The sequence below is a fragment of the Pelodiscus sinensis genome, chromosome 12, assembly GCF_049634645.1.
Source record: "Pelodiscus sinensis isolate JC-2024 chromosome 12, ASM4963464v1, whole genome shotgun sequence".
NCBI classification, from domain to species: Eukaryota; Metazoa; Chordata; order Testudines; family Trionychidae; genus Pelodiscus; species Pelodiscus sinensis.
The window spans coordinates 3651248-3675395 of NC_134722.1; the positions used below are offsets into that span (position 1 = coordinate 3651248).

A 24148-nucleotide genomic window follows, 5' to 3' on the forward strand; every position below is an offset into this window, starting at 1 on the left:
TCTTGTGTTTTAGGAACAAGTACATCGCTTTTTTTGATTTACTTTCTCCATACCAACCATGATATCTCAGACCTGTATCCTTTCCCCCCATATTGTCCGAAACAATAAATACAGTGATGCCACATGCTTCCAAGGCTGTTTCCACCAGGACTTTTGGGACTCTTCCATTTTTTTTATCTCTCTCACCACAAAGTGCTGAGGAGCGCACAGAGGGCTGGATGCTGGCCCCTTTCTCACCTTGAGCCTTGCTCCCCTCTCTGTGTCACTGGAACCAGTTGCACAGCTTAGCGAGCCAAGTGTGGGAAGGAGCCGTAAGGGCGGGGAAAAGACAGTACAGGCAGTCCCCGACTTACGCGGATCCGACTTATGTCGGATCCGCACTTACGAACGGAGCTTTCTCGCCCCGGAAGTCGGGGCGAGAAAGCCCCGTTCGTAAGCTGCTCCGGTGCCCCTGGTCTGCTGGAGACCGTCTCCAGCAGACCAGGGGCACCGGGCGGGTTCCCGCGCTTCTGAGGCTTTGCCAGAGCAAAGTCTCAGAAGCGCGGGAACCGCTGCTGCTGCCCCTTGAGACCCGGTGCCTGTGGTCTGCTGGGGACGGTCCCCAGCAGACCACAGGCACCCGGACTGAAGCCGCAGCCGCGGGAGGGTCCCGCGCCTCTGAGGCTTTGCCAGAGCAAAGCCTCAGAGGCGCGGCACCCCGCTGCCGCTGCGGCTCTGCTCCCCGTGTCCCTGGTCTGCTGGGGGGGGGGGGCGCAGCTAGTGTGCTCCCCCCCCAGCAGACCAGGCTTTTGTTTTGGACTCTGGGGCAGAGCAGCTGGGGCGCTGCCGATTGGTCCTGCGGCGCCCGTGGGCACTACTGGACCAACCCGGCAGCACCCCAGCTGCTCTGCCCCAGGTCCTGATTCAGCCGCTGCTGGTCAGTTTCAGCAGCGGCTGAATCAGGACGTCTGGGGCAGAGCAGATGGGGTGCTGCTGGGTTGGTCCAGTAGCACCCCAGCTGCTCTGCCCCAGGCGTCCCCAAGTCAGCTTCTGCTGAAACTGACCAGCGCTGACTACAGGAAGCCCCAGGCAGAGTTGCTCTGCCCCGGGCTTCCTGGAATCAGCTGCTGATCAGTTTCAGCAGCAGCTGACTTGGGGACGCCTGGGGTTCTTAAGTTGATTCTGTATGTAAGTCAGAACTGGCGGTCAGTTTCAGCAGTGTCTGAATCTGGACGCCAGTTCCGACTTACATACAGATTCAACTTAAGAACAAACCTACAGTCCCTATCTTGTATGTAACCCGGGGACTGCCTGTACAATGCTGGGGAAAACCCTCCCGTTTCCTGGTGTCACTGAAGGGGGTGGGCTACCCTGCAGCCTGCCTAGCGCTGCTTCAGTGAGCTCTTCCTCCTGCATGAGTCACACCAGCGCTTGGGGTGAGCTGATGGCTGCAGCTGGGGTTGTGCACAACCCGCCTTTTCTTTTGTCCTACCCTGGTCACTGACTTGTTTCCTCTGCGGATACTTAACGATCACGTTCCAGGATGTAAATCTGACCCCGGCAAGTCTGGGCCCTTCCCCTGGCTGGCCGTGCCAGGGGGCATCTGTTTCCTGAGCTCAGCCTGTACCGCAGAGGAGAGCACGGGGAGGGGGCACGGCGGGTGTCTCGAAATCTGGGCCATTCGCTCTGAGCAGAATGACTCGATGTTCGTTTCCTGGGGCGATGGCAGAGCGCTCTGCTCCGCTTTCTGTAGCGCCGGGATGGGCCGGCCGGGCGTGGCTTACCGATGAGCAGCGCGATCGTGCAAGGCGTCCGTTCCTGCTGCTTCCAGCTCCAGAATCCCAGGGCTTGTGTGCAGACTTGCGGGCCCGGTTGGCCTGCATCTCCTGTTGTTGCAAAGGGGCGGCTCACTCACTGCCTAGCGCTGCCTCAGTCAGCAAGGGAGGGTTAGGCTGGGCGTGAGGAAAAGCTTCCTGCCCGTCCGCGTGGTTAAACACGGGACTCAATTGCCAGGGAGGTTGTGGAATCTCCAGAGATGGAAGAGCCGGTTGGACAGACGCCTGTCAGGGATGGTCGAGACTAGACGGTGCTTGGTCCTGCCGTGAGGCTGGGGACGGGATTCGATGACTCGAGGTCCCTTCCCGCATTAGTGTGCTAGGATCTGCTCAGATTTCAAGTGCGCCTTGTGCGGAGCCGCTCCAGGACTCTGGGGGGCCAGTGTCCATGGGGAGCAAGGGCTGTGTCTGGCTCAGGTGCTGATCCCAGAAGGCCCAGCTGCAGACCTGCTCGGTGCATCCCATACGCAGCCCTGATGCCACCACAGAGGGAGCAGCCGGGTTGGGTCCATGGGCCTATGCCAGTGATTGTAAGTGTGTGAGGTGTGAGCTCGGGACTCCCCACCCCCCTCAGCCCCGCGCTGCAGCAGAGCCTGCACTGGTGCTCCAACCATGGGCCCTGCTCCCCCACACGAGGCTGGCACGCTAGCGCTGGCTTCCTGCTGTGGGGTGGGGTGGGGGTGAGGCTAGCAGGCTGGATCCAGCTTGCGGGGGAAGGAAGTGGCGGGGGGGGGGGGGGGTGGCTATGCAGGAAACTGCTTGTCTGGAGGTTTTCCCCACTGCTCCCATTGGCTCAGCCCACTCCTGCGCCCTCCCTCCCGCCCAGACTCCCCCCTCTCTGCCGGCCCGCTCCTGCCCCCTCCCTCCCGCCCAGACTCCCCCCTCTCCGCCGGCCCGCTCCTGCGCCCTCCCTCCCGCCCAGACTCCCCCCTCTCCGCCGGCCCGCTCCTGCCCCCTCCCTCCCGCCCAGACTCCCCCCTCTCCGCCGGCCCGCTCCTGCCCCCTCCCTCCCGCCCAGACTCCCCCCTCTCCGCCGGCCCGCTCCTGCCCCCTCCCTCCCGCCCAGACTCCCCCCTCTCCGCCGGCCCGCTCCTGCCCCCTCCCTCCCGCCCAGACTCCCCCCTCTCTGCCGGCCCGCTCCTGCCCCCTCCCTCCCGCCCAGACTCCCCCCTCTCCGCCGGCCCGCTCCTGCCCCCTCCCTCCCGCCCAGACTCCCCCCTCTCCGCCGGCCCGCTCCTGCCCCCTCCCTCCCGCCCAGACTCCCCCCTCTCCGCCGGCCCGCTCCTGCCCCCTCCCTCCCGCCCAGACTCCCCCCTCTCCGCCGGCCCGCTCCTGCCCCCTCCCTCCCGCCCAGACTCCCCCCTCTCCGCCGGCCCGCTCCTGCCCCCTCCCTCCCGCCCAGACTCCCCCCTCTCCGCCGGCCCGCTCCTGCCCCCTCCCTCCCGCCCAGACTCCCCCCTCTCCGCCGGCCCGCTCCTGCCCCCTCCCTCCCGCCCAGACTCCCCCCTCTCCGCCGGCCCGCTCCTGCCCCCTCCCTCCCGCCCAGACTCCCCCCTCTCCGCCGGCCCGCTCCTGCCCCCTCCCTCCCGCCCAGACTCCCCCCTCTCCGCCGGCCCGCTCCTGCCCCCTCCCTCCCGCCCAGACTCCCCCCTCTCTGCCGGCCCGCTCCTGCCCCCTCCCTCCCGCCCAGACTCCCCCCTCTCCGCCGGCCCGCTCCTGCCCCCTCCCTCCCGCCCAGACTCCCCCCTCTCCGCCGGCCCGCTCCTGCCCCCTCCCTCCCGCCCAGACTCCCCCCTCTCCGCCGGCCCGCTCCTGCCCCCTCCCTCCCGCCCAGACTCCCCCCTCTCTGCCGGCCCGCTCCTGCCCCCTCCCTCCCGCCCAGACTCCTCCCTCTCCGCCGGCCCGCTCCTGCCCCCTCCCTCCCGCCCAGACTCCCCCCTCTCCGCCGGCCCGCTCCTGCCCCCTCCCTCCCGCCCAGACTCCCCCCTCTCTGCCGGTCCGCTCCTGTCCCCTCCCTCCTGCCCAGATTCCCCCACCTCCAACACACGCCTGCAGCCATTTTGTTATGGGCAGTTGGCTGGTCTGCGGCAAGGTCTGCCTTGAGTGGGGGGCAGGGGGAAGGGCTGCACTCCAAAGCGTTTGAGGGCCGCTGGCTTATGCACTGCCCCTCTGGGACCCAGCGCCGCTCCGAGGGCCGCCCAGCGCCGCGACGGAGCCAGTTACTGCGGGGAGCCGGAGGCGGCGCCGCGGTTTCCGAACAGCGCTGGGCCGTGCGTGGCGGCTTGGCTGGTGGAATCAGACCGGTAGAGGGCAAACCAGTAGAGGACCAGGAATCAGACCGGTAGAGGACCAGGGCGGGGGCAAAGAGGGGCCCTGTTCTCTACTGTCAGGCCCATAGAATGGCAAAGCTTGAGCGTCGGCTCTGGCAGCGAGAGGCCCCTGCTTTCGGCCAGCCGCTGTGCCGGGCTCGGGGTGTGTGTGGGGGTGGTGGGGACTGGTCTTAGCCGGAGGGGCTGGGCTGGGCTCGGTTGGCAGCTGTGCTGGACCGGCGCGGGGGGGGGGGGGGGGGATCCCAGGCCTCGGTGTCTGTGCTGGACTGTAGGGCAGCTAGTAAATGCTGTCGTGACGGGGGAAAATTTACCCCCCTGGGCTTTGTGGCTTCGTCTTTCTGTGCCTGCCCCTCTCCCTGCCGTGTGCTGCCTGCCCTGGCCCTCGCCACCGCCTCCTGCCCACACGCGACTGGAGGGGGCGCGGGGCGCGAAGCTGCGGAGGGAAGGAGCCGGCGCGGCTCGGTTTCCTTTGCAACCCGCCGGTAGCCCTGGGCCAGTCCTGGCCCTGAGCTCTTCTCATGTTGCTTGCCAGCCCCGCGGCAGGGCGGCGCCTCGCCCTCGTGTCCGGGACTCTTCTGGGAGAGTTTCAGCGCGAGGTGAAAGGTCCCCGCGTTCAAACAGCCGGGCGATTTATTCGCATCAAAGGATTTGAAAGAAACAAGCTCTGCTGGTTCTCCAGCCCCGAGGGCACGTTAACCCTCTCCACGCTGGCCTGGGACCCGCCTCTGCGACCATCTGGCCTGCACTTCCCCGACTCTGCTGGCTGCTTCGGAAAAGGTCTCCCCATCTCTGCAGCCCGAGCACCCAAGGCTGCTGTCAGCAGGGCCCCCGGCCTGCCCTGCACCCTCTGTGGTGCCGGCCCGGCCTCGCTGGCTCCCGGCCTTCTAGCCCGGTGGGCGTCCCCACGGAAACAGCCTCTCTGAGGTGCCTGTGGCATGGGGAAACAGAGGCGCTGGTTGGCTCCTCTGTAAGCTAAGCAGGGTCCAGCCCTGTCTGCTTGCGGAGGGGTGACCTCTCAGGAGTTACGGGAAGCTGCGGTGCCGTGCTCTGGCGACCATCCAGTGCCCCAGCTGTGCAGCTGCAGCATGGCCCCCCTTGAGATTGTACAAAGCGCCCAGAAGGCTGCCTTGCTTCTGCTGCTGTTCCAAGCTGGGAGAGTCCCCGGGTGACCCCCCCGGCGGTGACACATGCTCCGAGATCCATCCAGCCCGGGCTGAGCTGCTGTTGCCTCCCAGGCGGGGGGCTGAGGCGAGCTCCTCCGCTGATGGATGGCGTGCGTGCCGCTGTGTGAAAGGTGCTGGCTCGGGGCGGGGGCTGCCTGCGTCAGCGCGCTGGGAAAGAGTTCGCAGGCACTTCAGTGGCCTGGTTCCCAAGTAGCCCAGCGCCGGGGGGGAGCGCGAGCGCGGCGTCGCATCCTCCAGAGAGGCATAAAACAATCCATCTCCCTGGGAAAGCCCATAAAACCCCCGGGCTCCGGCCAAATCTACACGATGAATGTGGCTCAGCAGGAGCCGCTGTCTGCCAGAGAGCGACCCGCCCGGAGGAGGGGGTGGGGTTCAAGCGCAGCACACAGTAGCCGGTGCTAAAGAAGTTGCTGCTGCTTCCCTCGCCTGGCTCCCTCGAAAATCCCCTTGAGGAGTCTGGCTGCCCCTCTCTCCCACTTTGCAGCTGTGTGCGCGCGATCTGGGCTGGGCGGCGAGGGGTCCTTGGCAGGAAAGAGGGCCCACTCGGCAGACCCCAGGAGCTTCGGCTTACTCTACTGCTTCCCCCCCCCCTCCAGCGCCAGGTGCTGCCCGCTGCAAACCAACAGGGTGAATCCTGCCGACACTTTTGGGAGGATCTGAGACTTTTCATGAACTTTTACCGTTTTAACAGACTCAACCGTCTTACAGGTCCTTGTCTTAGCTCTCGGGGGAGGGCTCCGAGCGAGGAATCTGACCCGACGGGGGTGTTGGGTATCGAGAGGCGATGACCAGGAAAGGCCAAAACCAGAGCTGGCCGCCATCACGACCGGCTCAGAGAAGGCAGAGGGGGCTGCTGTTCGCCCTTCCTTTTAATCCAAGGGCGGGGCGGCAGTCTGTGTGGGCCGCAGACTAAAGCTGACACGAGGGGCACGTGCCAGGCCTCGTTAACCAGCGTCCCAAAGTATTGGTGAGGTCCGAGTGTAGCTCGATGGACGGAGAGAAGACGATCATAGAACACTAGCACTGGAAGGCACCTTGAGAGGCCCTCGCGGCAGGACCGAGCACCGTCTAGAGCAGGGCAGGGGAACCTTTTCTGGGTCCGGAGCCACTGACCCACTGAAAAACCAGCACAGGCTCCCCAATGCTGGGGAAGGCCTTAACTTTTGGGGGCCAGATCCAGGCAACCCGGGCACTGCATCCCTGGTCCTTAGGTTCTTCACCCCTTATCTAACTCGTCCCTGCTAGCTGTCTGTCCAACCTGCTCTTAAATATCTCCAGAGATGGGGACTCCACAACCCCCCAGTAACTCGTTCCAGGGTTTCACCACCCTGACAGGCAGGAAGTTTTTCCTAATGTCCAGCCTCAACCTCCCTTGCTGCAGTGTAAGCCCATTGCTGCTTGTCCTGTCACCAGAGGCCAAGGAGAACAATTTTTCTCCCCCCTGCCTGTGAGGTTCTTGGCCTGTGTAAGGTGAATCGGCCCCTCTGCGGTTACTTTGGTGGGATAAAAAGGAGGGGGGGGGCGACCCACATTCCTTAGTGGGCTCTGTAAGAAGCTGGCTGGGAGCAGCCGTTCCATAACGGCAGCCCCCAGTGGCTCTCGCAGCTCTTGTGACACCCTGGGACTGAGCCCTGGCTGAGACAGAGTGGGACAGATGCCGGCTGGCGAGCGTCCCCAAGGGAAGCCTCTTGGCGGTTGCCATCTTGGCACTTTCGGGGGGCCCTCCCGTCTGTGCCAGTTGGTCAGGTGACTCCTCCCGGGATCTGGAGGGGTGCCAAGAACGAGCTCCGTGCAATCGGCCATGCGGGGTGAATCCCAGACAGTGGCCTTTGGCAGCAGTGACCACAAGCGATCCTTGGCAGCTGCTGTGCTAGAGGGGCCGGGGCTGGAACGAGCCACAGTTGCTTTGAATTGTTACCGGAGTAACTGGCTTATTTATTGGGGGTCAGCGTGTCAAGAGCCGGAGTGAAGGGAGAGCCGGGCAGTGGGGAACTGGGATCCCTCACAGGGTGAGCGCGCTGCATCTCGTGGTGGTGGTGGTTTTCTAACCGTTAGACGTGGCGCAAGACTGAACTTGGTCTCGCCAGTTCCTGCTCGTTCGGGAGGACTGGAGAGCCAGGTGCCTGCTTTCCCTGGGTGCGTCTACACGGCACCCTTCGCTCAAAATGAACCACGCAATTTATGCTATGCAAAGTGCGTCGCTTATTTCATCATTTGGCACTGTCTGCGCAGCGCCAAATTTCAAAATAACCCGCTGTGCGGAAATGTCCCTTAATCCTCGTGGAATGAGGTTCACTGGGCGTCAGAATGGCGCCCCTGTTGTTTCGAAATAACCAGTGCGCTGTCACGATACAGAAGAGCTATTTTGGGACCGCGGCAGTGTCCCGAAATAACGTGCCCCCGGAGACGGTCACTGGAAGGAAAGGGTGAGGCGTGTTCAGCCTTGCGCCGAAAGAGATTTTCTCCCGTGTTTCACAGGTGTTCACAGCGGGGTTCTAAGATCTCCATCTTTTGCGACGTCTGAACCCACGTGCCCACCCATGCGTTAGCTGGAGGTGGCCAGCTCCTGAGATTTCCAGCTACGTACGCAGGCTAGAGCCACGCCAGGGAAAAGCTTTTCAACTTTTCTCTGAAGACGCAAAGGCTGGCAGCCCCTCGCACTCGTTAGCAGAAACCTTCTGTGTTCTCGGACTTCCTGGCTGCCTTGGTTAAAGTGAATGAGTCAGAAGCACCAGGAAGGAAAATAATTCACGACCCTTGGAACCCTTGCTGAGCGAAGCGGCCTGGAAAAAGACCGGCCCTGCCCGTTGTAGCCAGGCCAGGGGCCAGCCCGGCTGAAGGCTGTTTGTGAGCCTCGGACTGCTAAGGCAGAGGTGAAAAGGGGCGAGCGTGGTGGAAGGCAGGCGCCGGGTTGATTTAGTTGGGATTGGTCCTGCCTAGAGCAGGGGGCTGGACATGACCTTCTGAGGTCTCTTCCAGCTCTATGATTCTGTGAGTCTAAGTAAAGTACCTCCGTGGAGCTGGTAACCTGGCTGCGTAGCGGAGGGAGCCTCCGACGCCGGCCTGCTGTGGCCACAGGCCACATTCCCCACCCGACTCCAGCTCCGATCTGCTCCTTTTACAAGTGCAGAGGCGATTTTCTCCCCCCTCCTCCCCCGTCTCCCGCGCCGTGCCGGGGATCCGACCAAGCGCTGGGTGTTTTCTGCCTCCTGTCACCTCCGTGTGAAGCGCTGCAGTGGGAAGACTTTTGCTGGGGACTCTCTGTCCGCCGGGCAGCAGGGAAGCCAGGCTAGGGCTGTGACTCTCCAAGTGACTGCCAAGTGGGGCAGGGGCGGTGTTGTGGGACGTGGGGTGATGAGTAACCAGCCCCTGCTGCTGGGATGGTCCTCGTTCTGGGCAGGATCTCCCCAACTTGGCCAATCCAACCTCTCTTGGGCTGGGCCGGCCCTTCCCAGCCTCTCAAGTGGCCTGTTTGCCGTGCTGCAGAGAGCTGGATCACTCAGCCGCTTGCAGGCCGGCTGGAGGGGGAGGCACTGGGTGCTCTGATTTCTCCTGGCTCTTGCTTAAAGCCTGTTCTCCTTTTCCCAACCCATCGCATACGCCTGTGCCGCCCCGGTGGGGGAAGTGAAAGTTACCCGTCTAACCGGCTCAGTGGTTTCCTCTTCGCCCCTGCAGCTGGCCTGGGAATGGTGGGAGGGGAGCTGCTCACAAATCAAAGGGCTAGGACAGGTGCTGGGGGACCGGCTGGGTAACGGGAACTCTGCTGAAAATCAGCCGCACGCTGCGTTGTCCTGAGGATCCGCTGCACCCCCCCCCCTGTGCCGACAGCAACGCACGGCCCAGTGTCTCTGCAGCGGGACATCCCCGCTTGCAGAACAGGCCGTGTCCTTCCCTGGCTGCCGGTGCCGCTCTCTTCCAACGGCGGCTCCGTTGGCATCGGTGTGGCGTTGGCCGCTGTCCATCTTCAGCTGCAGCCGTGGTCAGAGCTCCCGTGTAAAAATAGCCCCTTCTCGCTGCTCGTTCTCTCTGTGCGCTCACAGCTCGGCTGTGACGGACAGGGCTGAGCGCTGAGTTCGGACCGCTCGAAGGTGCACGAGCTATTCTGGGGACTCCTGCGCAGCGGGGAATTGAAAGACGGCAGCAGCCTGGGCGCAGCTCCGTACCGCTGTGCAGAGGAGGAGAAAGAGCCAAGCATGTCCCTCGGATCCCAGCCTGGGTTGGAGAACTAGCAGCTCTCAAACAAACCTCGTGCTCTGGAGCACACTGGCTCTGGAGCAGACTGGATCTGGAGCCAGTGAGCAGCCGCAAACCACAACCCATGTGGTGCCTGAGTTTTCTTTCGTCCCTTTCCTTTCGGGCTCCTTAACTTGCTCAGCAGGTTCTTCAGTACGTTTTTGACAGTATGTGCGGAATCCGCCCAGGCCCTGTGACTGCCCAGGGCACGGTTACATGTGAAATCTCTCCCACCGGGTCCCCGTGCGGCCTCTGCGAACGCCGCTGGGCCTGTGCGGGGAGGCAGAAGCTAAAGGGGGAATCTCGCTCCCCCAGTAGGTTTTCCAGTCCGCGCTAGCTCCCTGGGGGAGGGGCAGATTTCCTGACTGCCTGCGTCATGTGCACCAAAGCTTTCCTCTTCCGGGCGCCCTGAGGGCCTCCCTGCAATAACAGCCAGCAGCATGTGATAAGCCTGTTGCTTCGTTGGGTGAGCCCCACAATGCCGACTGCCAAAGCCCGCCGGCCGTGGGGCGGTGCTCTGGCTGCAGCTTGCTCTCTGCCCAGCCTTGGGGCGGGAGCTGGAAGCCGGCGGCCGCCTGAGCGGACTCCCTGTCCCCGGCGGGGTGCGACCGCCGCGCTGGTCCAGAGCACGCTGTGCGGCAGGCCGTGCCTCTGCCCCCTCCCCCACGGGCCAGGGCAGGAGTGAAGGAGCCCTTTGGGGTCTCGAATGCGTCAGAAAACCCGTCCTCCCCTTCCCCGACTCCTTGCCACCGCCCCATCCCCGTCCCGCCGCTCTCTGGTGCTAGCCCTAGGGCCCCCGGGCGGGTGGGTGCTGCCCGGGCGCGGGGAAGGGCTGTCCCCTCGCTCGGCCGGCCGTGGAGGGCAGGGGAGAGAGCCCAGGTGTTCTAGTGCCCTGGTGCCAGGGCTGGCCTCAGAGCTGGCCCCAGTGTAGGGACGCAGGAGCCTTCCCAGCTCTCTGTGTCTCCTGCGTTCCCCTGGCCACCTGCAGGGGGCGAGCGACAGCGCGGCCCTCCGGGCCCGTCTACACTTGGAAACGTGCTGGCCTAGCTGCTCCGGAGCCGCTCTGCCAGGAGCTCCGGCGCCGTCGGGCAGGGCCTGTGTGTTCCCTCCGTGGCGCTGGCGCCTTCCCGCCCCGCCCTGCGCCGGGTTTCTCAGAGTCCGAAACGCCAGGAAAAGTTGATTGGATCCCAAACCGCGTCCGGGATCCAGCGTAGCCCAGCCCTGGAGGTGGCGCGGTGGTGGGGCCGGTCGCTCGCTCTCCGTGACCCCTCGGAAGCCTGATGGCCCGTTCTCGCCCGAGAGGCTGCTGGTTGTGGGAGGGGGCTGAGAGCAGCCGGGCTGCGCTCTGGTGGGATCCGAGGCTGCGCCCTGGCGAAGCGCGGCTCAGACCCGTGGTATGCGGCGCGGGAGGTCTCAGCCCGGCTGGGTGGGAAGGGGGGGGGGTTAACTTCAGGCAGCCCTGCAGGGAGATGGCAAACAAGCCAAGCGACCTTTGGAAGCCGATCGAGGGGGATCTCTGGGAGCCGCCCCCTGGCAGACCCAGCAGCCGGGGACCCAGGAGGGCGGGCGCTCTTCCTGCACCCAGGGGTCCGATCCACGCCCACTGCAGCCCACGGGCACACTCCCGACCCCCAGTGCAGCCGGGGATCAGGCCGGGCCGCGGGCCCATCGGCACCGTGCGATCGGAGACGTGTCTACGCGGGGGTGCAGGAGGGGCCGTTCTTAAAGGGACACCACCTTGCCGGGGAGGCTCCAGGGCTTTCTCGGCCCTGCGCCCCGGGGTGCGGGTCAGCACTGGGGCCGTGGCATGGAGGTGCCGTTGTGGTCCCCGTCACAGGGCTGGGGCCCTGGCTAGCTCCGCCCCCGTGGTGCCCAAGCACCGAGTGGCAACGGCGCGTCGGGCTGTGACTTTCCTCGCGGCGGTGAGAGCGCCCGGCCGCACTGGGCAATGGCTCCGCCGCGTGCCGGGGGAGCGACGGGCAGGGTCTGCCCTCCAGGTGCTGTCTGGGCTGGAGCCGTGGGATCCGCCCTGGGGGAGCCCGGCCCGGCCCCCGGCTTCCACCTTGCTGCTTTTGAAGCTGCCCAGTGGGGGGGATGGGGACCCGGACTGTTCCCTCCCTCCCCAGCCGCCAAAGGGCTCCGGGGCGCCAGGCATGCGCCCAAGCTTCCAGCCCAAGTGTGGGCACCTGCTGTTGAGGCTGGGGTGCAGCCAGGAGGGAACCACGCCTTGGATCACCGGCCGGTTGGGTTTGTCCCGCGTGCCAGGGTGCGGCTGCTCTGTGCCCAGCTCGGATGAGCCACCGGCTCCTGGCCACCCCGTCCCACGCACGCGCTCTCGGCTCCCGAGCCTGTCCTCTGTGGGGCGCCTCTGCAGGGGGGCCCCTCTGGCCCGGCTGGGGCTTGCGGCGCTGAGCGGCGGGGTTTCCAGTGGTCACTCCCAGCACGCGCTGAACCCCTCTGGCCTGCTGTCAGGCGTGCGGCTGGCCCCGTGCTTTCCTGGGGGCTCCGGTCCCTGCTGAAGGAAGGATGGTTCCCGTGGGTCAGCCCTTGCCCGGGCCCAAGGCAGAACCTTCCAGCAGGCGCCCCGATGCCTGGAGTCTCTTTGGGTATGTCTCACTACCACCCGAGTTCGAACTAGGGTGGTAGTGGAGACCTACCCTTTGGGAGCAGGCATGGGCCTTGCTGCCCTGCTGTGCTCTCTGGGGAGGGAGGCAGGAGGGAGCCTGCCCGCCGGAAGAGGCAAGGCCCAGGCGGTAAAGAATCAGCGAGGGCGACAGCACGAAGGGCCGGAGGAAGCCTGTGATTAGACAGTCTGGGAGCGAGGGGGCCCTGCAGCGTCCACGCCCCAGCAGAGTTCATGGCTCTCTGCGGCTGACGGAGGGAAGAGCAAGAGCCCTTAGTGTGTCTGGCCCCTGCCCTGCCCTTGGAGTTAACCTGGGGCAGGATCCTGGCCCCGGCCGTGTCCCTGGAGTTACCTGGGGCAGGATCCTGGCCCCGGCCGTGTCCCTGGCTCCTGGCCTGGAGAACTGGCCCGGCTCCTTCCAGAGTCCGGGAGCCGCCCTCCTACATGCAGTAAACCCCAGGTTCAAATGCCCGGCCCTGCTGCCCGGCAGCTCTGCTCTCGCTCTCCGTATGGGAGTCCAGCTGGGCCGGGCGCCCCCACCCTGAAGGCGGCTGGCTCTGCTCGCCGTGATGGCTGTGCCACGGCCCAGCTCTTGCTGGAGCTGGGAAGGCCATTGCCTCCTGCACCGGAGCAGCTGCTGCCACCCTGGAGGAGGAAGGGGACGCGGAGCCTGGGTCACTAGAGCCAGCCCGAAGCAAGCCCGCAGCGCCCCTGCCCATGCCGAGCCCGAGGCAAGGGGCTGAGGTCGGTTGTTCCTGAGCTCCGGCCTTGGCTCCAGCTTCCCTGCAGCAGCAGGAGCGTGAGCCCACGCGAGCCTCCTTGGCACGGGCCGAAATCGAACTGGGTCTCACGGGATGGACGGGCCTGGTCCGTCCCATTTCCCGCCCCCTCTGTCCCTGAGCCCTTCTCCCTGGCTTCGCTCCAAGTCAGCCCCATCGCCCGCAGCTTGGCGCTCTCCCCTTTCTCTGCCAGGCTGGGGGCTGGCTGTGAGCGTCCATCCTTGAGCTGCGGGCGAGGGGGGAAGCCGCTGCAGGGCCGAGGGACTCCTCCGAGCGTCAGGCCTTGGCTGGGACAGGCGGGCCGATCCCCAGACGGTAGCTGGGCTGGTGCTTCTCTTGGGGACGGCAGCGTGGGGCTCAGGCCTCTCCGGAGGCAGCGTGGCACAGTGGTGCGTGAGCGCCCCGGCTCAGCCCGCTTGCCCTCCGGCTGGCTGGCGTCCCCACGGGTCCCTCTCGCGCATGGAGCGTTCGGCACAGAATTCCCCGCTCTGCCCCCTGCCAGCCAGCTGGGTGCAGGCGCTGGGCTGGGGCCGCTGGGCCTGCTGTCTGCGGCGGGGAGCATCCCAAGGAGTGCTCAGCGTGTTACTGAGCCTGCGTTCGGCTCTCTCCCACCTCCCTGGAATGCAGCCGTCTCTGGGGTGGGACTCGGCCTCTGCTCTGGCTCGGCGTTGCTGGAGGGCGAGGTGCCGAACAGCTCACGTGCAGCGCCTTGCGCAACGGGGCTGGGCCGCCGGGGAGGTAGCGACAGCGCCCGGCCCTCTGCACTGAGTCCTGCGGGACGCTAAGGATCAGTCGCCTCGAGGAACTGGGATTCTGTCCCCCGCATGGGACTGCTCCCCCGCCCTCCCTCCCTCCCTCCCTCTCCCTGCCTGAGCCACATTTAGCCGGTATCCGATTCCACCTGCTCGTCCGGTCTGGCGGCTGGGTCGGCTCCCACTCCCTCCCCCAGTGGCCCTGCTGAGCAGCCGCAGCCAGCGGCCTGGCAGACCTGCTGATGTGGAGAGGAGAGAGCTGCCCTGCTTTTGCCAGATGGGGGGTGGGTTGTGGGGCTGGAGGGCGTAACTGCCTGCCGACTTAACCTGGCAGCTCTGATGCGAGGGATCTGGGAGCCTGGGGCGGCCGCTCCAGTGTTTCTCCGGCTCTGGGAAAGAGCCCACTCTGCCTCGTTGCTGCTGGCACCGGAAGAGGCATATTTGCTCCATGAGATCACGCCGTTTGTCCATTGTGCCGCCAGCAGCCATTGGCACGGGTGAAGCCGGGGGCGCGGGTCCCTGCCTGCAGAGATCACTGGCCTGGCTGCTCCCCGCCTGGGGCGGCACCTCCAGTCGTCTGGGTCGGGGGTGCCGCCAATCCGAGCCTGCCCCGTCGCCCCACCTGGCTGGAGTCCTGTGCCAGGGGCCAGTGGGCACTGCGCTCTGGGAGCCAGGCCTTGCGACTTGTCAGCTGCCCATGGCCGGGCGCCCTGCGGTCAGACGGGCTTCCTGGGCGGGCAGCGGGGAAGTGAAACTCGGGGCGTTGGCGGCGCGGGGAGGCAGCAGCACCCAGGGCACGAGCCGCATGCTCACGCGCTAGGGAGGGAGGCCGGGAAGGGATCGGACCGCCAAGGGGGCGTCTCTCTCCCGGCGCTCACCTGACGCTCACCGGGACGGGCTGTCACCTGGCTGGGCCCCTCTGCAGCAGAGAGCTTGGACAAGGCCAGGGTCCCCGGGCCAGACCTGGGATTGCCGGGCTGGATGCTGCTGCCCCGTCCCTGCTGAGGTGTGTTCAGCGGCAGGCCTGGTGCCCGCGGTAGCACCGTGCCCCTAAAGCCTTTGGCGGGACGGTCTGCTCTCTGATCCAGCCCTGGCCCCTCCGCTTTCCCCTGGAACGCCTGCAGTGGCACCCCCAGAAGTGTGGCTGTTTCTCCGGGGACCTGCTGAGTAGGAGCCAGAATCCAGCCCCTCTTCTCCCCCCTTCCGCTAAGACACGCCCTGGGGGGCAGAACTTCCAGCAGCTGCCTTGGCCCCTGGCCCCAGTGACGGGCACCTTGGGGGAGCAGTTGTCTGCGCCGCTCTTGTGAGGTGTGGTGTCTCGGGGTGTGCGGAGGGGAGAGCCCCTAGGCAGTATTGGCCCGTCGGGGAGCAGGGGTGAGGGGAGGGCCAGCCTGGGCCCGGCTCGCTGTTCCTGGGCGCGGGGGGGTGGCTGGGCTTTTCCCAGGGGGTGGGGCCCACCGATGCGTTCCGGATAACGGGGCGAGGGCTGGTTTGCTTTCCCACCGGCTGTTTCAGTCTGGGCCCTGGTCCCCCTGCTGTCCTGGCCTAGTGCCCGTAGGAGCTGGGAAACGGGGGGGGGGGGGCAGGCTGAGTGAGCCATGGAACCTCGGGTCTGGGGGGCGGGTGGTCCCTGTCCTCCCATTGTTCTGAGTTGCAGGCCGGGGGGAGGGGGTCTTGCTCTCTTGCCCCCCAGGCTGCGCCAGTGCAAAGCTGGGACTGTTACCCCCTCGCGGCCCATCTCTGAAACGCTCCCCAGGGATTCCTCCTTCAGCACCACGTTCAGATGCACGGAGCAGGGTCGGGGACCCCACAGGTACCTCCTGGCTGCCAGCGGGGCCCCCCGCTCTCTGCAGGCTGATCCTCGCTGGTGCTTGGGGGCACCCCAGCCTCAGACCCCACGCCCAGCGCTCTGGAGGCAGCCTGCACCATCCTGCGCCCGGGAGGCTGGGCTGCAGGGGTGACCGGGCCCCGCAGCTCCACTGGCTGTGGGCGTGTGTGGGGCGACACAGCCCCTTCTTACTGCAGGGACTTGATATCCTTGGCCCCCTGGCCTGGGCTTTCTGCCCGGCTGCGTTTGCGCACCTGGGGAAGTGTGAGGGGGCGGGCGCTGGGGTCCTGCTGGCTCCTGCGGTGTCGAGCTACACAGCCTGTCTGCGCAGGGCCCCCGGAACCCCGCCGGCGCACACAGGAAGGGCCGTGCCCCATCGCGCCGCGCACACCTTCCAGCCCCAGCCAGCCTGCCCTGCCCGGCCACCTCTGCTTCCCAGCCAGGCATGGGCTGCCCTGCTTAAATGTCATTCATGCTTAAATGTGACACTTTACGCCTAGGTCTTAACAAAGACATTAATTATCTTACCCATTACAAAGCTAGCTTCCCCAATTATCACCTCTAATATCATTAGCTCACAGACATTTACCTCCCCCCCCATCTCCCTTCTGTTCTGAAATGTGATTTGTCCTTTTCATATGTGTTCTTTTTTTTATTGTACCCTTTGGTATATCTGGTCATGCCAATGTTCTTCCCCTATTTGATCTGAGGAAGCGGGTCTGGCCCCGAAAGCTCATCAGCCAATAAACCATCTTGTTAGTCTTCAGAGTGCTGCACAGCCCTGCTTTTTGTTTCTGCTTAGGGCCTGTTTGCCATCGGCAGTGGGGGGCCTTTTCCCTCCTGCTCCTGGTTGGCTGCCCGGTGCCACCCCCTCCCACTTGGCACTGGCAGCTGGGGCGGGGGGCAGCCCAGAGCAAAGTGTCAACAATCCCGCCAGGTCCCCCGAGAATCACGAGAGCAGCTTGAAAAGCAGGAAATGGGCTTTTTGCATTTGCCTTCTGGCCTCATGGGGCCACCCAGCCGGCTCTTCCCTGTAGCCAGCTGGACGAGCAACTGCGTTAAAAAAGCAGAGCGGCTCCTGCAATCAGCTGGCTCAGGTACCGGGGCTTGAAGAAAACCAACCTGTCGTCAGCGCCTGATCGTATCCTGTCTGGCCGGGTGTGCAGAGCACCCTTTACTTGGGTTGTGGGGGGGCACAGCCTGATGCAAACGGGGGCGAGCCGGCCCACCCCGGCCTGCGTTCCAGGCGGAAGATGGGGAGGGCAGCTGGAAACTTGGGGCACCAATTATGCTGCTAGCAGCTGACCTCCCTGCTGTGGCTACTGCTCTGGCGTGGCCCAGTCTAGTCTGGGGAGTTACACCTGAAGCAGAGAGGCCTCCACTGCCTGTTCCTGGGAGCGGCCTGCCCTGGGGGTCCCACGGGCTGGACTGCAGCGCCCCCTTTGCTTTGGCGCCAGGAGAGGCTGCCTTTCCGCACAGGGCCCGTTGTCCCATCCGGTCCCTCCACGTTCCCGCCCGCTCGGCCTAAGCAAGCTGGTCTTGTGATTCTGCACGGGGCAGGGCGGGGAAGGAAACCGGGGAACCGGCTGCTGGCCCGCAGGCCGCTTTGGGCAGGTGGCGTGGCCCCTCTGTGCCCCTGGGGTGCAGGCGGGAGGGGGGCCTGGTAAAAGAGACTGCCAGGGCTGCCCCGATGGAAGGGGAAGGAGCAGCAGGGACGAGGCTCGAGTTACCCGGCTTGAGCGGAATGTTCCCGGAGCTCGCGGCTCGGAGCCAGGGCTCTGGGATGCCGCCAGGTGCCTTTGCTTCGGGAGCCGGCGGGCTGGGGCGGGACGGATGCCACAGAGCGGGAGGTGCCCCCCAAAGGCCTCCTGCCCCCCAAAGGCCTCTCAGCAGATCTAAGCGGGTGGAGAGGCAGTAAAACTCCCCCCAACTCCCTCCGAGTGCATCCCGCGCTCCCAGGAGCCAAGAGGGAAATGGTTCGAACGGCTACACTGGGCCCCTCACCCCGGCACCCCGCCTGCTCCCTCACAGGGCTGTAAAAACCCGTTACAATCGTTACCTGCATACACGATTGAAATTCATCATTTAGTGGGCGAGCCACCATGCCCGCAGGTGGGGGCTGCTCCGGCCAGGCCAGCGAACCGGCTTGCAGGCAAGCAGATGGATATGCCCAGGGCGTGGGGCGTAACCGGTTAGCTCTGGCAACCCTGCATCTTCGCTGCAAGCCATGCCCAAGCCAGGTGGGCTGCTGGCAAACGGCTGGTTGCTCTGGGTGTGGAATTCCCCAGCAGTGGCGCGCAAGGGCATTTCTGCCTCGGTCGCGGCTGAGGCCGCCCTCCCGGCGATGGGCTGCGTGAGGCACGACGGGACGGCTCTGCTGCGTTCAGCGCTGCCGAGGCCTCTCGTGGAGCGCCGGATTGCGGTCTGTGGACGGACGGAGAGTCCAGTCTGGAAGCCTGGTCTATGGGCACAGGCTGGGGCATTTGGCATGGTGGGTCTAGAGAGGAGGAGCCCGAGAACCCGTCGGGGCCGTTGTAAAGCGCCCGGTGATTAGCTTAGCTGGTCTCCCCGGCCAGAGCGGGCGGGGCAGGAGGTGATGGGCGTAAGCCGCAGCGAGGGGGTTAGGTTGGGCATTAGGGAAAAGGTCTGACCCGGAACAGGCTCCCCGGGAGGTGGTGGAGTCTCCTGCAGGCTGCACCTGACGGGCCGCGTGTTACCGCTTTGGTCCGTCCCCTGACAGTCTGTAACCCTGGCGACCCAGGCCAGGCCTGCAGGGCTGGCAACCCAGGTCGGGCAGGTCTTCTAGGGAGACGCGCTTTTGTCCAGCAACGGCAGAATGGGGGCTTGTGGAGAGTCGCACTTCCCCAGCCCTGGGGCATGCTCCCTGCCGTGGCCAGGCGGTGACGGGCTTGGGGCTCCTCCTGCGGATGGCTCGGGCGGGCCAGGGCTTGGGGCGGTTTGTCGAGCCAGGTGGGGCTTCTCCAGGCCCGGTGGGTGCTTGGGGCTCCTCTGGCCCTGGTGGGCAGGGCCTCTTGCGGAAGAGGGGGACAGGGGGCAACCTCCCCAAGCGTCCATGTTCAGCCCGGGGCAGTTGGGAGGGTGACCTCTTCCCTCCCTACGTCTCTGGGATGCTCTCGCGTCCAGCCCTGGGCCAGGCCCTGCTGCGGGAGGCGCTGCCCGGAACAGCAGCCCCCACCCCGCTTGGCGGTGCGTACAGTTCGGGTGATGCCACCTTGGGCACAGGAGGAGCGCCACGCCCCTGCCCCGGTGGTAGTCCTGCCGAGGCGGGGGGCGGGGCAGATCCCTGCTGCCGGCGTCTCACCTGGGTGCCTGAGCCAAAGGGAAGGCGTGATCCCGGCTGTGTCAGGCCCGGCTTTGCAGGGAAGGCTGGTTCTGGTGCATTCCCGGGGCCGGCTCCTTGGGGAGGGGAGATGACGGGACCCTCAAGACAGACAGCAGGTTTCTTGCAGCATTTTTGGTTGCGGACGCTGCCCTGATGGGAAGGGCCAGGCGTGTCTGGGTGGGAGATCGTTGGCGCTAGGGGGATTCCAGGTTAACACATGAGGGATGTAAAATCTGGTTAATCAGTTCACTGGTTACATTTAACCAGGTTGCCTTGAGGGAGTGGGGGGGGAAGGGGAGAGCCTGGCCTGAAAAGGTTTCTCAGGGGGAATTCTCCCCGGTACGGAGCTCTGGCTCGCACACTTGTGCTCTCGCTTTCTCCAGTGGCTTTTAAAAATACCTTGAGCGGTGGGAACATAAGAACGGTCGTACTGGGTCAGACCAAAGGTCCATCTAACCCAGTATCCTGTCTGCCGACAGCGGCCAGCACCAGGTGCCCCAGAGAGGGTGGACCGAAGACAATGATCAAGCGATTTGTCTCCTGCCATCCCTCTCCAGCCTCTGACAAACAGAGGCCAGTGGCACCATTTTATCCCCTGGCTAATAGCCTTTTATGGACCTAACCTCCATGAATTTATCCAGCTTCTCTTTAAACTCTGTTATAGTCCTAGCCTTCACAGCCTCCTCTGGCAAGGAGTTCCACAGGTTGACTGCGCTGTGTGAAGAAGAACTTTTGCTTATTAGTTTTAAACCTGCTACCTATTAACTTCATTTGGTATCCTCTAGTCCTTATATTATGGGAAGGGAAGGCGCAGCCCTTTTCGGAGGCCTGCGGCAGCCAGCCACACGTGAGGGGACCTTTATCCCGCCCCTGAAGGGGTGTGCCTCTTCCCAGAACATACTGGCTGATCATTCCACGCGGGGGTCACCCAATAGGGCAGGGGGGAGTCAGTAGGGAAGGTCTGGCCTATCCAGTGGCTAAATGGGATCCTCCTCCGAGCATTGTCCCTGGCCCCAGGCGGCCCGGACCCTAGTGGGCACCTGAGAATCCCTCTGCCGAGAGCTGTCCTTGCGTTGCACAGCGTAGCGGGGGCCGGACGCGGCAGTGGGGTGCCCCGAGCCGGCGTGTGTCTGAGAGGCGAGGGCTGGTGTTGCCCGTGGCTGGGTGGGTCGGGAGCGGAGCCCTGGCCAGCGTGCGCTCACAGGGTAGCAAGGGGGCTGCTGATTCTGGGAAGCCCTGGGCAGCGTCGCAGGGTTCCAGCTGGCGTGGCCGGAACTGGGGCGGTGGCCTGGCGTCTGGGTAGCGGTGCGGCACCTAGAAGGGCAGATCCGGGGGCAGCGTTCACTAGCGCCGGAGCTGGAGGCGCAGACAGCGCAAACACTGCTGCAGGCTGCCTGGCCCGGGCCGGAGCATCCACGCCAGGGTCCTCCCGCCTCGAGAATGGGACAGGCCGGCTCAGAGCCTCTCCGGTGAACAGCCGCGGCTGTCAGGGCCGCTTCCATCGCCCCCGAGGGGGGTGGCCCTGACTCTGTCCCACGGGACTCTCCCATCCAGGGCCTGCCCCTCCCTGCTGACGAAGGGTCAGATGGCACCCCCGGGCACCCCTCTGGCGCGTGAGTGAACAGGAGCATTCCCAAAGCGCTTGGGGGCAGGGCCTTGGAAGGGCCAAGCTCCCATACTGGAAGGGGTCTCGCCGCTGGGGGGGGAGGGGGTCTGGAGCAGTCCAAAGGGTAGTGGGGTGAGCCCCCCCCACTGCCTCCCTCTTCCCCCTGCAGTGTCGGTGGCCTGAGCACTGAGCCGGGGGCCAGGCCCGCTTGCTTGAGCCCGGCTTCTACTCCGAGCTGTGATGCCCTCCCTCGTGGGAGCTGTCGTTAGGATGTGTCAAACCTCGTGCAGTTGCTGAATATCGTATTAGCCGGCGCTGCCTGGGAGCATCCGTCCCAGGGACACTCCGCATCGTGGGGGCAGTGAGGCTGGAACTCTGCCTCTGCAGCTGCAGCCACACCGGCCGCAGTGCTACAGGAGGAGGAGTGCTGTGAGCAGTACGGGGGGTATGACACACAGCAGAAGGGGTCTGACTCGGTCCAGTAGATGGCAGGGCTGCGCATCCCACACCCAGGTCATTGCTGGGTTGTTGGGTGCCAGGCTGCCTCTAGGCAGCTCCAAAACCAGATTGTTCTGGGGACCCTGCAACAGGGCCTCGCTTCCCGGGCCGAGTGATGAAGGGCTCTGCTTGGGGTTTGTCCCACACGCTGCTCTCTGCCGCCTGGGGGACCCTGCAGCGCGGGGGGAGGGGGGCTTGTGGGTGTCCCGCCCTGGGGCGGCTCCGATCCCTAACGTGCCTCCCTTTGCCTCTCTCCCCAGCGTGTGTGTTCCGGATCAATGCCCTCTCACTCGTCTACCTGCTCTACCTGCTGCTGCTGCCCTGGTTCCTGGGACCCACGGAGCACACCATCAAAGGTACGGGCCGGGGGCGGGTAGCTCTCCCTGTGCCCTGCGATCCCAGAGGGCGTCCCTCTCCCCTGCCTGTCTGGCCTGACTGACGGTGACAGATCGGGGGGCGTCCTGCCAAGGGGCAGTGTCTGGCAGAGGCCTCGGTTGCAGTTGCGGGGAGATGTGCATGCGAGGGGCGTGGCTTTGGGTGCCAGCGCGCTCCCGGCCTAGCACTGTGCCCCTCCCCGGGGACGGGCCGTGGCTCAGCTGCTGCGCTATTCTCCGCCCCAGCGTGCCAGGCTGGCGCTGGGGCAGGCAGCAGTGCTCAATGGTTAGAACGTGTGACTGGACGTTCGCAGGCCTACATCTGCTCCCAGCTCAGCCACTGTGCAGGGCCTTGTCCTTCCCAGCTCTAGAGTGGGTGAGAAGGAAACTCCCTCTCTTACGCTCTGTGAGATGCACCCATGAAAAGACACCCTCTGTGCCGTGGGTTAGAGGGAGTCACCCTACTTGCGACTCTCACCCACTGAGAACTTCTGGGTCACAGCCCGAAGCCCAGGGCTCTGCCACTGGAGCTAATGGAGAATCTCCCCTTACTGTGAGCAGTATTGACCCTATGGCACCCAGTTGAGCAGTTCTGAGTCCGTGCAGTAGAGGGCAGTAGCACACACCCGCCTCTCCACTGGGACCTTATTTGTCCATATTCATCCTGCCTGCCTAACTGGGAGTGAGATACAGGCCCCGAGGCAGCTCAGACAAGGCTTGGAGACACAGTCCGTGTTGTGAGCTTGTTTTCTGGGGCCTGCACACAGGACTGGCAGGTCCATCTGGTCTACGGCGCTGTCCCTGAGAGCAGCCCACCCCAGAGGCTGCAGAGGGAGGCGGGAGAAATCAGCCATAGGCAGATGTGGGATAATTCCTGCCATGTTATGTCTTGCCTGGTCTCTATTAGTTAGAGATTGGCGTGTGGCCTGAAGCAGAAGGCTTAATATCCCTGCCAGAATTGTGATCCTTTGAGTAATGGAGATTCTAGCTTTCCAGAGAAATGTTGATCCTTTTTTTTTCAATCTTGCTTAATTCTTGGCCTTAGTAACTTCCTGCGGCGGTGAGTTCCACAGACTAGTTTTGCACCAGGTGCAGAAGTGTTTTCCTCTGTTGGGTTTGAAGCTTCCATCTTTGAATTTCTTTGTGTCCCCTTGTCCTTGTGTTAGGCACACGCTGAACACCATGAACAACGTTCGCCACTGTTCTCGGTGCGGGTGTTTTCGCTCAGCGGGCAGGGGGACTGGCCCTCCCTGGAGCAGGGCCCAATTCTAAAGGAGAACTAGGGAGCAGGTGCATGTGAATCTGCCGTGGCAGGGAGAGGCGATGGAGAAAGCAGGGGATGAGTTAGTGGCGCGCTGAGATAAGTTTGTGCTCTGTACGGCACGGCTGGGATTCTCCCCCAGGCTGCGGTCTGGTGCCTGGGCTGGCTCTTTGACACCCCCACCCCTTTTCTGCTGCCTGGAGATTTGCTTTGCTTGCTGATCCTGCGCTGGAGGGGAGATGCCACGGTGGCTCGGCAGGCTGGACGCTCACCTCTGAGCTGCTAGGTTGTGGGTTCCAATCCTGATCTAGGCCTCTTGCTGGGGAGGCTGTCGTCAGGGCTGCCCTGGCGGCGGGGGGTTGGTTAAGGGCCTGGGGTCCCTGCTGCAGGCTTTGCTCTACCCCTACCCACAAGCCCTGCCCCTGCTCCATCCTGCTGCCCCAAAGCCACCTCCCATGAGTGATGGGATCTGGGGAATTGCTGGGAGGCAGCAGGGGTCACTCACGGCGGTGGCAGGAGCCTGCTCCTCTCCACCCAGCCTGCTGTACTGGGACGGGACGGCTCTTGCTGGTGGGGGGACGGCTCTTGCTGGTGGGGGTGGAGGGCAGAGCCCAAGTTCTGGCTGGGCTGAGCCCGATAGTCCTGGCCCTCTTCCTCCGACTCCGAGCCCTCACGTGGGTGCCAAGGGCCTGACCCTGTGCGCCAGCATCATCTAGCTCCCTCTGGGCTCCTGGCTGGGAAAGGCTCTGGAGAGGGCTTGGGATGCAAAATCCTGCCTGTTTCCCTTCTCCCTGGCATGGCTGCTGCCTCCTGCAGGCTTTAAGTACGGCCCGAGCTGCAGGAGGCGTGTGCTGGCTCCTGGGTGTCCCGATTGGGAGATGGCAGTATGGCAGCCGTGGCTACATCAGCTCTCAGGGGCAGGCAGCCCGCTGGCTCGGGGTGTGCAGCCAGGGGGCCGCGAGCGCACGGCATAGCTGGGCTACCCCGGAGTGGCCAGGCGATAATCCCCCCCCTCCCCCCCTCCTGCCTCGAGGCTGCCGAGAACACACCTGGCAGATGGTGTCCGGCTCCGGGACCCTCCGTGCCAGAGAGCTCAGGGACGAGCCACGGGGGTGGGGAAGACAGAGCCCAGGGTAAATCCCGCCGTGCGTGTCGTCCGGCTGCCGGGGGAGGGAGCAGGACTCGAGCGGGGAGCAATGGGAAGGGACGGAGCCTGGCTCTCCGGGAGACGGGCCGGCGGGGCTGGCGAATAGAGTCACTTATAAATAGAGGGTGAACTGGCTGCAGGCTGCCTGCCAGGAAGAGCCCCAGGGACGGCAGAGGGGACCCGGCCACGGCTCTTGTCCCAGCTCGAATTTCCGTGACCCCAGCACAACTGGCCAGTGCCTGGGAGAGCGGGAGGCGTCCTCGCTCTCCAGGCCGGTGAATTGCTGTCCGCCGGCAGCTCCTCACGCAGCACTTGGGGCTGGCCCAGCCCGGCACAGGGCCCCTAGGTCTCTGCCTGTGGGGGCAGGCCTGGCCGT

General features: G+C 64.9%; 1 protein-coding gene across 5 annotated transcripts in view; it reads left to right on the forward strand.

The window, feature by feature from the left end:
- PIEZO1 (piezo type mechanosensitive ion channel component 1 (Er blood group)) overlaps nucleotides 1–24148 on the forward strand; it is a 99919-nt gene that overhangs the window by 16911 nt on the left and 58860 nt on the right. For 4 of the 5 annotated variants that reach the window (XM_075939877.1, XM_075939874.1, XM_075939875.1 and 1 more), the window contains exon 2: nucleotides 21251–21346. In XM_075939877.1, the coding sequence (XP_075795992.1) occupies nucleotides 21251–21346 (96 nt within the window). Of the gene's footprint in view, nucleotides 1–20456; nucleotides 20500–21250; nucleotides 21347–24148 lie in introns of those variants that run through there. The other variant, XM_075939876.1, reaches the window with a different exon arrangement.